The sequence below is a fragment of the Trichosurus vulpecula genome, chromosome 5, assembly GCF_011100635.1.
Source record: "Trichosurus vulpecula isolate mTriVul1 chromosome 5, mTriVul1.pri, whole genome shotgun sequence".
In the NCBI taxonomy this organism is placed as follows: domain Eukaryota; kingdom Metazoa; phylum Chordata; class Mammalia; order Diprotodontia; family Phalangeridae; genus Trichosurus; species Trichosurus vulpecula.
Window position 1 is genome coordinate 256523297 of NC_050577.1, and position 14592 is coordinate 256537888.

At 37.8% G+C, this 14592-nt stretch overlaps 1 protein-coding gene across 1 annotated transcript in view; it reads right to left on the reverse strand.

The window, feature by feature from the left end:
* The window catches only part of SRGAP1 (SLIT-ROBO Rho GTPase activating protein 1), a 189778-nt gene that overhangs the window by 42097 nt on the left and 133089 nt on the right, over positions 1 to 14592 (reverse strand). Inside the window, exons 10-13 of the mRNA XM_036761289.1 lie at positions 10079 to 10106; positions 4549 to 4582; positions 366 to 426; positions 152 to 229 (exon numbers count right to left, since the gene is read on the reverse strand). Coding sequence (XP_036617184.1) covers positions 152 to 229; positions 366 to 426; positions 4549 to 4582; positions 10079 to 10106 — 201 coding nt within the window. The remainder of the gene's footprint in view (positions 1 to 151; positions 230 to 365; positions 427 to 4548; positions 4583 to 10078; positions 10107 to 14592) is intronic.

Here is a 14592-nt window from a genome sequence, read left to right on the forward strand (position 1 = left end):
CTCCCTTCTCCCTAACCCCTCTACTCAAAGTTTTATGTAGAGAGTTACACAGAGTGGTCATGTTCCTCTCACACTAAAGAAAATGATGCATTTTTAACAGCATTTAAGAAGTTGTCTTTCCCCTTGCTCATACGGATAAAAATGCAATTACCTCTCTCAAATGAATTTTTAATGTCATTGACTTCCACCTGGGAGCCAGACACTCTGAAAATCCCCTGATGCTGAAGACCTACAAAAGAAAGAAAAACAAGAGAAAAAAGGTGAAAAATTGTAGCCCATCCTCTGGGCCCCTTTTGCAAATGACTCAATAAATAAGAAGATGAGTTTACTTAAAATCCACAGGGTAGTTAATGTTTGCAGCTTACCGTACAGATTGATAAACCTGATGCAGCTTTCCACAATGAGGGGGATGACTTGCCCTGAATCCTGCAGAAAGAAATGGAAATCAATTGACCTCAATTGAGAACACATAATCACATGCAAAATTAATGTTTGGAGTTTCATTCAACTTAATTAAAGTCAAAGAACTGAAGCCTTAAAAATAAATTCTTTCCCTTCCCCACCACAAGCTCTTTTATAAGATGGAAAGAAAGGAAGAGGAAATAATTTATATTTACATAAAGGTGTATTTCAGTTCTGAAGCAAGCCAAATCAAACACAGTGGAAATGGTCTCAGTTCTAACTCAATTCCCTATGTCTGCGCAGGAATCCAAATTTTCCTTACAAATCCAATTGACACTATCTAGTAATATATTTTTCAAACTAAATATTGTACCTGCTTGGGAAAGCTGATTGTTGAATTTTCACTGTGAGCATTTGCACCTTGGAAACTGGAAATGCCACAAATGAGGGCTTGATTTATTGTTCTGTTGATTGTCCCAACTTAAAATGACAATGCAGATTAAATTTTAAAGTATCATGCTTTTTTGAAGAACCATTTGTTTGACATTTGTCAGTATACCTCCTGACAATACCTCTCATAAAGATACTGGAAAAAATCCCAGGAGATAATAACTAGCATTTATATAGTGCCTATTATATGCTAAGCACTTTACAAATATTATCTCATTTGGTCACAGACTCTGGATTGGCTGGGACCTTAGAGGTCATCCAGTCCAACATCACAGTTCAGAGAGAAATGTTCCACAAATATCCTCCCTCCAGCTAAAGAATTCACACCAGATTGTGTCCCTCTTCTGAAGCTTAGTGATAACAGGTTGCAATTGTAGGCCCTTAGTTCTGCATTTGTTTACTTTGCATCAGAACTCACTCACAAATAACTATGAAGGTGATTCCTGCTCCGATCACCGCCCCCTCCCCAATCACTTTCTCCATGATTCAAAATTTTATTTATTTATTTTAAAAAATCACACTCGGGCAATCAGAGTTATTTATACTGACATTTTGTTTGAAACTTCCATTTTCATATCTTGTGGCAGCTTAAGGTCTTTGAACGAATGTGAATTCTGGTAGTACTTTAAAATAAGTATTTACTGATACAATATAAGAGATGAAGGAGACTGTAGTCTCAGTTAAACATGTACTGTCATGCACTGCCTGTAGTTTCAAAAAAAGTTACTGCCTACAAAATTCATTTTTCATTACTTTTTAAAAACAGCTGTTTTATGAATTAGATCTTTTACAGTAACATTAGCTCAACCATGATGGATATACATCAGGCACTAATTCACAGGGAATTTTTAGTATGAAACACAACAAGAACATGGTTTTCTGAATGTCTTAAAACAATTAAAAATACACTTTTCTGTTTAAGGAATGGGTTAAGTAAGAATTGGGTATACCATGGTTCTGCCACTTAAACATTTTGCTCCTGGTAGACTGTAAATTCCATGAGGACACGGGCTGTTTTGCTTCTTAGTCTGTGTGTGTGACACACACACACACATTTATGTACACCCAACACCTACTTTGCATCTGACAGCTTTTAACAGCTGCTTTTTTATTGATTGTTGATTTCTGGGATGGATAATACCCTTCCGAGGAAGATAGTGGTTGTAATGAAAAAATGTGAGAAGCAGTTTAATTGTTCAATGTTTCACTTTTGATAGTTCAGGGTGGTTCTGTAAATATGATTCCATTCCATTTCCTGAGTAACCGTCACGAGTCTGTTTCAGGGGTATCAATTTCATGCTTTTCTTTAGGGAGTGTTTTTGGCAATGAAAACAGGACTTTGCTCTGAATCGGACAATGAATGGTTGGGGGTTAGATAGCAATACGGTAATTAACACCGAGATTTATAGTTGTGATGAGCTGATTCATCTTAAAAAAATAGTACATTTGTATCATTTAAAGGGAGTAACCTTTTACAGAAACAAATAAAAGAATGCTGTGATCTATAATAGCATTGTGTTTAAATGTCAGGAAAAAAGGACAGAATATTAGTTTGCACATGTGATATACTTAACGCTTAAAAAGACAAGAACACAGAGAACCAAAGGTGATCAAAAGGAAAATGTTTGCATTAAGAAAGTTCCAAAGAGAACATCATGTTTTCATAGTATTCTTAAAATATGTATGCATTCCCTCTCTATTTAGCCATTTTATTGCTAGTCATGAATTTTGTGAATGCTATAGTATTTAAACTCAGGCTTTAGCAGATAATATTTTATGAGCAGTAAGAATTTAGGGATGTTTTTCTATGGACCACCAAGCTGCTTTATGAATTTGAACAATTTTCTTTGTACCTCAGTTTCTCCAACTGTACAATGGGAAAAAATAATTTGGCTTCCACTATTTCACAGCTATGTTATGGGCAGAGGGGGGATAAATATAGATCTGCCATATCTAGTCTAGTAAAAAGAGTACTTGAGAGTCAAGAAGTTTGAATCCCACCTCTGACGCTGACAAGCTGGATGAATACAGACAAGTGACTTCACCTCTATGCCCCCGTTGCTCATTTGTAAAATGGGCATGCTAGGTGGGTGCAGTAGTCTGGACTCAGGAAGACCTGAGTTCAAACTCGACTTCAGATACATAGTGGCTGTGTGACCCTGGGTAAGTCACTTAACCCTGTTCACCTCAGTTTCCTCATCTGTAAAATGAGCTAGAGAAAGAAATGGCAAACTACTCCAGTATCTTTGTTAAGAAAACTCCAAAAAGGGATCATGAAGAGTGGAACACAACTGAAATCAACTTAATAATAAATATATGAAATGTCTACCTCACGGGTTTTTAGGACGATTGACTAACACAATGTACATAAAGCACTTTGTAGGCATTCATGTTCTATACAAATGCCAGTTACTGTTTATCTGGCATTATTGGGGAATGAACAGCTTCACTGACAAATATGCTAGACGAGTGAAACATCCCTCCGATTGCCAAATATTTACTTAGGATGATGTTTTTGATGGAAATTTTCCTAAATTATATTAAATGCTTCCCTGTCTTTATAAACAGAGAACACTGAAGATAAATTAACCTTTTCTTGTTAACTTCTGATGACTTGGGCTCACTATAAAACTCTATTCTTTTACTGTACAGCAATATATATTGGTCTTAGGTCCTCTTTGGAGTTTTTTCTTTAACCTTCTGTCAGGCTATTACCCTGGCCTAGAAATTCCAATCTTCCCTCTCGCCTTCCCCATTTGTAGCCTCTAATCTGCTATAAGTGGAGAAATAAAATAACCAAATTTATTAATTACATTAAGAGTTAAAAAGTAAAAATTTGAAAGTCTAGTGTTAGTACAGGAAATTTATGACATATTTTTTGACATTGATGGGCTTTTTTCTTTAGAAGTTTAGGGGTGAGGCTGCCCCAAGTCCAGATAAATGGGATAATGTAATTAAGCAGAAATGGATCTTTTATAAAAATAAAATTGCTGTGGGTTTAACAGGTGAGGATGTGACCTTACATGAAATGCTCCCTTCCCATGTGATAATATATTTCAGTGATGAAAAACAGACCCTTTCTCTTTCATGAACAATCAACCAAAGCTCTAACAGAAAGTCCCCAGGTTCACCCATGAACTTGGCACCAAGATCTTAGGATCACAGGATTTTTGAGTGGTAAGGAACCTTGGAGAACACCCCCTAATTTTGTAGCTGAAGAAACTGAGGCCTGTACTAAACCAAGGTTCAGAGGGGAGTAATAGAGTGAGGACTTCAAATCTGGTGCCCTTTCCTCAACCTTAAATTACAGGTCAAACTTAAAATGTGCCTGTTATCCAAAGACTGCAATCTATGAGAAGTTGAGTCACCTTACCAAAAGTTCTGACTTCCAGTATGAGATGTCTTCTAAATGGATATAATAGAGCAATGGAATTTTGGAAAGATGCCACATGTAATTAGATGACTCCTTATTAGAGACATTGGGCAGTTCCATATGCCAGAGTTTTAAATTCCATGGGTCCAGTCTAAAGGAAAATGTCTGGTTGAATCAGCCAACTCTCTGAAGGCAAACATTTCTCTTTTAATGTACTGGAGAGACCTGATTAAAGCCAAGCATGACTCCAACCTGAAAAGTGTGATGCAGAGAGCAAGAGAGAGAGAGAGAGCGCCTACACTCTCTTCCCACTAGCACTATACCTGATGTCTTGTGTGCGAATTCCTCCGTCCTCGGCTAGAAGCATTATTAGAAATACAGGATGAAAAAGAGATAGAGAGTAAACACAGCAGAGACACAAGGTACAGACTATAAAGTCTCACAATTTCACCCAATATAATGAATTCCTCAAGTCATGGGAAATCCGAGCAATTTTGTTTTTTGGGTCTGCTGCTGCCCCAACCCCGCCTTGCCATGAGGCTAACATTTTTTTCTGTATAACTCATTTTGCAAGCTAGAATAATATTGTTTAATCAAATTCTTGTAAAAGATAATGTAGCCTCTCTTTACACAGGCCTTAAAAACAGCGATAATAACAACTCTCAATACCAGGTATACCTGGTATACCAAACCAAACTAAAAGCATGCAGGACCAACCCCCTCCTCCAAGGGAATCAGATCCAAATATCAAATTGTCTTCTTTCCCCTCTGACTTCAGGAAATATTATATTGCTCTTCTGGGTAAGCAAAGAGCCCCAGGACAGACTTGTATATAATGATCTGCCTCCTTTTATAAGAGGCCTAGACCATTATAGTAATAAGTGTGGAGATTAGCCACCCAAATGGCTGGTGCCAGTACCTTGATGAATGTTTCCAAATCCCCATTAAACAACTTAGCATTATACTGTGAGCGGGGTCTGGGCTTCCTGTGTTTCTGGGGCTTAGGGGGAACATTTGGAGGCCTAAGGGAAGGGAATATAATTACTGAGTAGAGAACAAATCAAACAATAAATGAAACACCCAAAGGTCATGTCAAAATTACACATATAAGGAACCTCTGTTAAGTATTCACCACTGCCCACCCACATAAGAAGCACATTATCTCTTCTTTGCCTTCATTCTGTCCCTCCACCATTGACTTGGTTTATTAATAAGACAGACAATGAATTGAATCAGACTTTTGGTATCCCTGATATTTTGTAGCTAGTATTAAGGACCATCTGAATTGGGAGGGCAGAAGTCACATCAACTGGTTAACATAACACACATGCTAAGAAATCACAAGCTTACTAAAATAGTGATTTGGGTGGAATTTTTATGAATTTAAATGAAATGATTTGTCGTTATAATCTAATGTTCTATCAATGTTTAATAATAAAAATACTTCAGGAGAATGCTGGGATTTTTAACCTGGGTACCAGTGGCTATGGATAAATTATGAATGAAAAAAGGGTACAAAAGGCTCCCCTCCCGGGCCACCCGCCACACATTTGTGTTATATCTAGTTATTAGAATCTAAGTTCCTTGAAGGAAGGGAGGGATGGATGGTCTGACTTTTGTATTTGCATCCCCAATGCCATTACAGGGTCTGACAAATAGGAGGTGCTTAAAACTTGTTAAATTGAATTAAAGATCCACTCCAATACCTTCTCAGGGGGAAAAGTGTATCTAACAATATTATTTCTTTAAAAGAAACCATCACGCTACCTAAGTGTGTTTTTCATATAATAATTACAATGTGCTCAATAGATAACTTTTTCATCTGACTGAATCTGTATTATTAATCACATATTCATCTATCTACCTAAAATCACTGATTTAGAGGAAGAAAAGAACTTAGTCCAAACATCTAATTTTATACATGAGTCAACTGAGATTTTGTAAAGTCTTACCCATGGACAACTTGGGACCAAGTGGTAGAGCCAGAATTAGAACCCAGACAAGTCTTCTGACTTCAAATTCAGTATTTTCCCCACATTGCTATATATGTTTTACCTTCCATACAGTACAAGCTTGTTTCCTGCCTGAATTCTTTATTTGGACTGTTTTATTGTGCAAAAGCTCAGACTGCAAAGTGGGGGCTTCCTAACCCATTTCCAATATATTTATTTTTGATATCACATTTATTTACATAATGTAATACCACTGAAGAGATCTCTTCAGCTTATCCTCCATAGCAGATCTCATAAGGAACACAGATTTAGAATTGGAAGGAAGCTTAGAGACCATCTAGTCCAATATTTTCCTTTTACAGATGAGAAAACCTGAAGACCAGAGAGTTAAGCAAAGTTGGGACTCAAACAGAGGTTCTTGTCTTCCAAAATGGAAGTTAGAACCTGAATTCACTTTATATATGACTGTGCTAAACATAAAGATATAGAAGAAGGGGCCTACAACATTTGGTTAGCATTTGTTTCTAGTTACTGTGGATGTATAGGATTTTATGATGCTTTTTAAAAAGGGGGGAAAAATTCTTGAATAAGGTACAGCAGAAAATATGGCACGGGAAATAGATGTAAGTGAAATTTTTTGGAAAAGGTACTTATTTAATTAATAATAGATATTATAAACTCATAAGCTTCCTGATAGAAAAGCTACCAATGAATTCGTGTCTATTGAGAAACTTGGTAACATGTGTAGAATAATACTGCAAAAATCAAGAATTAACTCTGTCCTTCTGTCTTGAAAGTGAACAAGTGTGGCCTCTAAGGGGAGAAACCAAAAGATGATGGTTTCGTTGGCAATCTGCTTTTCAGTTTCTTAGCATATTTGAAGAATTCATCAGCAGGCATGCTCACCTGACCAGTGGAGTACAAGGCCTTGAACCCCATGACTTGCAGGCAAATTTGTGCTTTTGTAATTGTCAACAGAAGAAAATGAGAAGGACAATGGGAAGGACTAGGACCATGTGTCAAGCTCTTAGCTAGGTAGGCTGGGATTTTCTGCTATCACTATAATTACTGGGTTAGCTTTTGCAATCTTAATTAGGAGGTGAGAAAAGGCATGGGGACTACTGAATAGAAAATGCCCCAGGAGGGAAGGAACAACTCAATTGCTGCCCAGTGGGTCCTTTGAATAGCAAAGATGTGACAATGGGTGGCATGTAACTACTTCAGTCATTTTAAACAGATCAAAAAGCTTTCTATTCATTAGAGTCTATGACAATGAAAAGGCTTTTTAAAGTTAGGGTTTTCTCCATTGGGTCTATTGTTTTTGGAATTTCTCTGATTGAAGGGAAAATGAAATCAGAAGACTTACATCAAGCTAGAATCTCGTTTAAATAATCTGTGGGCAATGTAGGTCTCAGATTATGGCTAATGTTTCCGCCTTATAATAGGTGAAACTATTAGAAACAGGTCACTGGCACCAGTGTCTTGAATGACTTTTAACTGCTATACTCAAGGCCTGACAATTGCTTCATTAAAAGAAGCTGTTATCTAAAATGGGCTAGTGTTCTAATAGTGGCCTGACTGAAGGAAATTTTAGATTAAAATGGAGCATCTTGCATTAGGTGCAGAAAAAGAGGGGAGGAAAAGTCCACGTCAAAGAATTCTTTCTGGGGTAGCAAAAAAAGCAGGGATGAGATTGGTTGCCCATTGATTGAGGAATGGTAGAACGAATTGCGTTCTGTGGACATGATGGAACATTATTGTGCCATTAAATGCTCACTATGAGGAGCTCAGGGAAAGGTTGGGAGACTTGACATTGAGTCAAAGAGGGCGAACCGGAAGGACCCCAATAGTCAAAGACTACAATAATGTTAATAAAAACAGTAAAAAGTAGCTAAACTCAGATTATTGTCAATGATCAGCCTTAGTCCTAATGAAACACATTTCCTTCACTTTGGTAGAGAGGTAGAGGCCCATGGACACAGAATGGTAGGTATTCTGTCAGGTGCATTTGTTTTGTTGGTTTTGCTTAATTGTATTTCTTTGTTAATGGGAGTTGATGTAATATGGGGAAGTGATTAAAACAAAACTGCTGCTGCTAACTGGTGGTCACAGAATTTAAAAGTTTAGCGCTGTTTTTCTGAAAACCTTAAAAAAACAATAGCTATAACACTGTCTAGTTGGTTCACTAAAAAAAGAGACAGGTTCACTTTGAAATAGGAACATTAAAGTTCTGAAAATCAATCTGGGTGACGGGTAGGCATAGCAGTTTCCTAAACATACCTCTCAGCCCAAAGAAAACTTGGCATCCTGCTGTAAAATCTTTCTAATGCTGATTAGAATTGCTCCCGGTGCTGCTACATCAGCCTTTAAAGAGAAAACCAAACCTTCCTAACTTTTCACAATCTGAACTGGAATCTGCTTAAACAATAATTTCATCGGATCAGCCATAGTTGTGACTCTGAAGTCTTTAGATAACAGAAAAACTACAACTATCTGCAAAGGTTAAAGTTGAAGAAAATGGTTTTTGAAGGGGTACAGGGTTACCCCACTGGGGTCATTCTACGAGGACAAGATGGGACAAAACAAGCCTTGATAGCGGTTCATGTGAAGAAAGACCTGGAGTTTTTTTTTTTTTTTAGCAGGCTTCATGTTGATGTAAGTCAACAGTGTAAAAGGGCAATCCAAATAAATAAATAAATAGATAGATAGATAAATAAATGAATGAATGAATGAATAGATGAACAAATAAATAAGTAGATAGGCAAATAAATAAATAAATGAACAAACAAACGAATAGATAGGCAAATAAATAAATGAACAAACAAATAAATAAATAGATAGATAGGCAAATAAATAAACAAATAAATGAATGAATGAATGAATAAATAAATATGGGCAGATGTTATTTTGGGCTGCTTGGTGTCTAGGGCTGGGATGGGAGTAGTACTCCTGTATTCTGTCCTGATTAGATCCTATCTAGAGTATTCTAGTTCTGGCACCACAAATTTAGGAGAAAGACAATAAACTGAAAGTAGCTAGAGGAAAGTGGCCAAGGCAGTAAAAGAGTCTCAGTATTATTTCATATGAGGATCAGTTGAAAGCACTAGAGATGTTTAGCCTGTAAAAGACTTGGGGACTAGGGTGGTGGGGTGGTGGAGGGAACATGCTAGCTGCTTCCAAATGTTAGAATGGCTACTGTAGGGATAGGCTTTTGTTGTATTTGATCTCCGAGGTCTGGAGGAATGGGTCAAACTTGAAAAAGAAGCATATATAGGCTTGACCTCAGGAAAAGCTTCCTAACAATTCAAGTTGTCCCAAAGCTGAAAAGGATGGTTCTTCCCTTCACTAGAGCTTTTCTCACAAGAGTCCTGCAAGATCACTTCTCTTCAGTGGTATAGAAGAAATTCTTATTCAGGGATGAGTTGGACTAGAAGGCCTCCAAGATCTGTCCCAATTCTCTAATATGCTCTCTTCACAATCAAGGAAGAGGGTGGGAGAAAGTAACTACATTTGCTTTTTTTGATGTGCTTCCTAGCAGAATAGATCTTCACGTAAAAAATTGTTGTTAATGGAATGATCCAATCCTATAATCCCCTCTTCTCCAGAATCTTTCTGGAGCCTCTAAGTGCTCTGATTCAGACAATCCAAGACCTGTTTGCCTTGGGCTCCTGTTACCAAATTGCCTTCCAAGAACACTTTACTGTCCCATTGGGAAGCCCTCAGAAATACATAAAAGCAAATCCAGTTTTACTAGAAACCTGAATCTACCACACTGATCAATGGGTTTCACATATATTGGTAAAACTTTTCCATTTCTGATTATTTAAAAATTTTTTTGTCCCTTGACAAGGGGTAGGAATAACAAAGATAAGTTATGAGCAAGATTCAAACATCTTCCTACCTTGTGGTCATATATTCAGCTCTGTGACCTAAGGGAACACACACACACAAAAATAGGTTAAGTTGATGGAAACGGATCATGAAGTCTATTTTCTATTTCTTCATCACTTACCATTACAATACTTTTTCTTTTTTGTACACACCAAGTTTACAATTACACACTAATTAAATATTAGTATCCTACTGGGAAACAAGAGGTTAACATAAACTTAGAAATCCATTCCAAGGCAAATATTTCCAATGTCCCCTTTGTAATATTTTTTAAAAATTCTGTAGGCCAACTTGGCATCATGTATAATATCTTTAAAGTTAGACCAGCTTATGTTTTTACTGAATTACATCAGTCATAAATTGAGGCCTTCTCACAAAATTGACTTTCATTGATTTATATCCCATACTTTTCTCTGCTCAAACTTGTTGGGTGTTAAAGAAAAAATGCCCTGCTATGAGATTTGAATGTAAGCTCCTTGAGGACAGGGACAATTTCCCTTGTATCCCCAGCCTTTAGTATGTATATAGCATAAACACACACACATACACACATACACACACACATATATGTACACATACATAATACTGTAGTATATGTATTACAGTATATAGTAGCATATAGCAAATAAATACTGAACTGAACAGAAACAAATCTGAAGGTTCAAAACCAGTTGGGGGGGGGAATCTCTTGTGAACTCAATTCTTTATCTTCTTGCCTGGGACCAAATAGAGGAAGAGAAACAAGCTATTTGCGGGGAAACAGGCATTTTGGGGAAAGAGGGAGAGAGGTCTAATGTTTCTACTTTTATTCTTAAGCCCTGCTTCATCATAGATGTTAGGGCTAAGGATAACAGAATGATAAAATACTACCAAAATGCAATCAGCGTTCAAATGCCAATTATTTATTTTGAATGGTTTGCATTAGGGGCAGGGGGCAGAGGATATAGATTTATTTGGAAATACTGACCTGCCTCTAGGGCAGGGCATTGAGCCTGGTGTGTCAGGAAGACCTGGATTCAAATTTGGTCTCAGACACTTACTAGCTGTGTGACCCTGGGCAAGTCACTTAACTTGTTTGCCTTAATCCACTATAGAATGGCAAACCAGTCCAGCATCTTTGCCAAGAAATGGACAGTATGGTTCATGGGGTCACAAAGACTTGGATATAATTCAACAGCAACATTGACCGGATTAAGATTAAATTGGTATTTTTGTTGCAATATGCAATTAGAGACGTGGGAGGTGATTAGGTTTTACAATCACAATGACATTTTGATCATTGACATTAAGGTATGACAGCATTCAGTTATGCTGCTTCTCTTACACACGAATGAACTCAAAACCTTCCTTTTGGGTTCCCTGTTACTTAATATGATGGGCCCTTTTTTTTTTTTTAGAATTTTGTGTGTCTTCACTTTTGTTCTCGTGTATGATTTAGTGTTTGCATGGGTTTAAGGTTGCCACCTGCTCTGATATTTCAGGGTTGGCTAGGAGAGTATAAAGGGGGCATTTGGCACCCTAACATACTCTAAGGCAACCCAACATTCTCCTATTTGGTTGTTGTTGAGTTGTTTCCATCGTGTCTGAATCCATGTGACCCCATTTGGGATTTTATCGGCAAAGATACTGGAGTGGTTTGCCATTTCCTTTTCCAGCTCATTTTACAGATGAGGAAACTGAGGCAAAAAAGGTTAAGTAACTTCCCTAGGATCACACAGCCAATAAGTGTCTGAAGCCACATTTGAACTCACAAAGATGAGTCTTCCTGACTCCAGACTATCCACTGTGCCACCTAACTACCCTACATTCTTCTATAGCTTGGAAATAGACCTTGTCCAAGAAGATTATTTAGCAGGACAACCCTTAATATCACAATTCCTGGAATGCTCTCCCTTCTTTACCTCTTAGCCGCTTGTAATCTCTAGCTCTATTCCATTACATGAGACCGTTCCTGATTCTCCAAGATGCCAGGGCTCTCTCCCTACCCCCAATATTCTGTATTTGTATTGCACACGTTTTGTATTTACCTATTTGTATACAAGTTCCATCCCTTGTATCCTGCCACCCACCCTAACCCTTACCCACTCCATGAAGTTCCTTGAGCAAATTAAATTGAGCAATGCAAGGATTCTAACTTGAAGTTTTTAACTGCCTTGTTGTAGGTGATGAATGAACTCTATCAGGCCACCAGAGGACTTTCTAGCCAAGCATCCCCTCTTGTCCACTAACCGGACCACCAGGCATTTGGCAGCTCTCCATTTGATGAGGAATGCTAAGCTAGTTACCTCTTAGGGAAGAGCTGACCCACTGAAAGTCACACCTGGAATCACAGGGTTTTAAGTTGGAAGGGCACTTAGCAATCAGCTAGACGAACCCCTTCATTTTAAGATGAGACAATTGAGGCCCAGAGAAGTTACTTGCCCAAAGACACAGATATTAAATGACAAAAATGAGATTGAAGTCCAGGTCCTCTGATCCCAAATTCAGTGATTTTTTCCCCCCTCCAATAGCTGCTGCCTTTAATTACTGTTAAAAAGAGAAGTCTTTATTATTAAGGGGTAAGAACCTGTAATGGGCAGCTACGTGGTGCAAAGGGTAAAGCGCTAGGCCTGGAGACAGGAAGACTCATCTTTGTGAGTTCAAATCCAGCCTCAGACACTTTATCTGTGTCTCTGGGCAGGTCACCTAACCCTTTTTGCCTCACTTTGCTCATCTGTAAAATGAGTTGGAAAAGGAAATGGCAAACCACTCTAGGATCTTTGCCAAGAAAATCCCAAAGGGGTTATGAAGAGTCGGATATGACTAGACCACAACAACAGAAGAACTCTGTAATGATTCTTCCCTTTCTTGTAGGAGTGGACTGGAATACTTACCATCAAGTTGGGACTGCACTCTGACTCCCTGACAAAGGGCAAGCATGACCCAGAAATTCCTGATTGGTCCCCATGATCAATAGGCTTATGGAAAAGATGACTAGCAATGAAGCCAGGAGGAAGCGGTGTTTTGTCATCCATACAGAAATATGTAAGCCTTGATTTATTGACTAGGTACAGATATCTGTAAAAGCTCATTGGTGTGTTATGAGAGATGAGCCTCATTCTTAACTTTTACAAATATATTTTGTCAACATACAATATGAGAAAAAGCAGTATGTCATAGTAAATATGGAGCCAACCTCAGAGTACAGAAGCCCTGAGTTCAAGTCCTGCTTTTTATATGGTTGTATGACTCTTACCCACTCTCTAAGACCACAAGTTGAAGACAAGATGTTGACCATGGGATTTCCTCATCCCTATTCCACTGAAATTATAGGTCTAATTCCCATCTCCTCTAGTACCATTAGCAGCATAAATTCCTTTGAATACTGACTCAGAAAGAATTCCAAGGCTCAAAAATGGAAAATTGAAACTGAACAGAAGCTTTAACAGTCAAGCTAAAAGTAGATGGAAACACAGAGTGTAGTTGACAAATGTATTCCTGAGACAAGGACTTTGTGGGTCATTTTCTAACCTTTCTTTCTTCCTTAAAAGGAGAAGCACCTATGGAGGTACAGTCCTAGAGAAAGCAATTATTCATATTCAGGTTTTCTTTGGAAAGTATACTTGCTCAAATGGCAATAAAATAGGGCAGCCAAATAACCTACTTAATTTTGTTCTTAGAAGCTTTAGGTCATGGACTAGAAACAGAGATATGATATGAATTAAACTTCCAGTGTCAGACCCTCTAAATTAACCAAAAAGAAAAAAACAATAACCAAAAAATGAAAAGACAAAAAACTTGAACTGATTACTTAAAGTCAGCCCCCTCATGTCAAAGGTGCAAAAACACTTCCCCAAATGAAACAAAACAAAAAAACACAACCAAAATATGACACTGATTGGAAGAGCTCATTGTCCAATTATTTTAAAAGTCCAAGCCAATTCCCTTGTACACTCTATTCAAAAGATGCAAAACCTTGGGCCACTAAAATACTGTTACTGTATTGTGTTATTGAAAAATAAAGCTTTTTTTTTTGGCTTCGTCTATGCCAACTCATTATCTAGTTTCTTCCTAAACTTTAGTGAGCTTAGATAATTAACTTTCGATGATCGTTTCAGTGGTGTCACCTCTGCAGCTGTGAGAGCAACAAAGTTAAATTTTGTAAAAGTGTAAATCAATCAGTAAAGACTTATTAAGTGCTTACTCTGTGCCAGACACAATGCTAAGCACTGGGGATATAGTCCCTGTCCTCCAGTGGCTTACCTTCTAATACAGAAGACAACATATATAAGTCAGAACATTCAGAAGTATGGAGTTGATAGAAGGCAACCGTGACAGCACTTGGGGGTGGTGGTAAGGCCAAGAAAAGTCTCCTGGAGGAGGTAGGTGGTGCTTGATTTGCGTCTTAAAGGAATCCAAGAATTCTAAGTCAGAGGTTGGGAGGGAGAGAATTCCAGGTATGGAGAATGGCCAGTTGTTGCCGTTTGTCCTTCATTCTCCAAGAAGACAATGACATCAGGAAGGTGATGCCATGACTTACAAGCG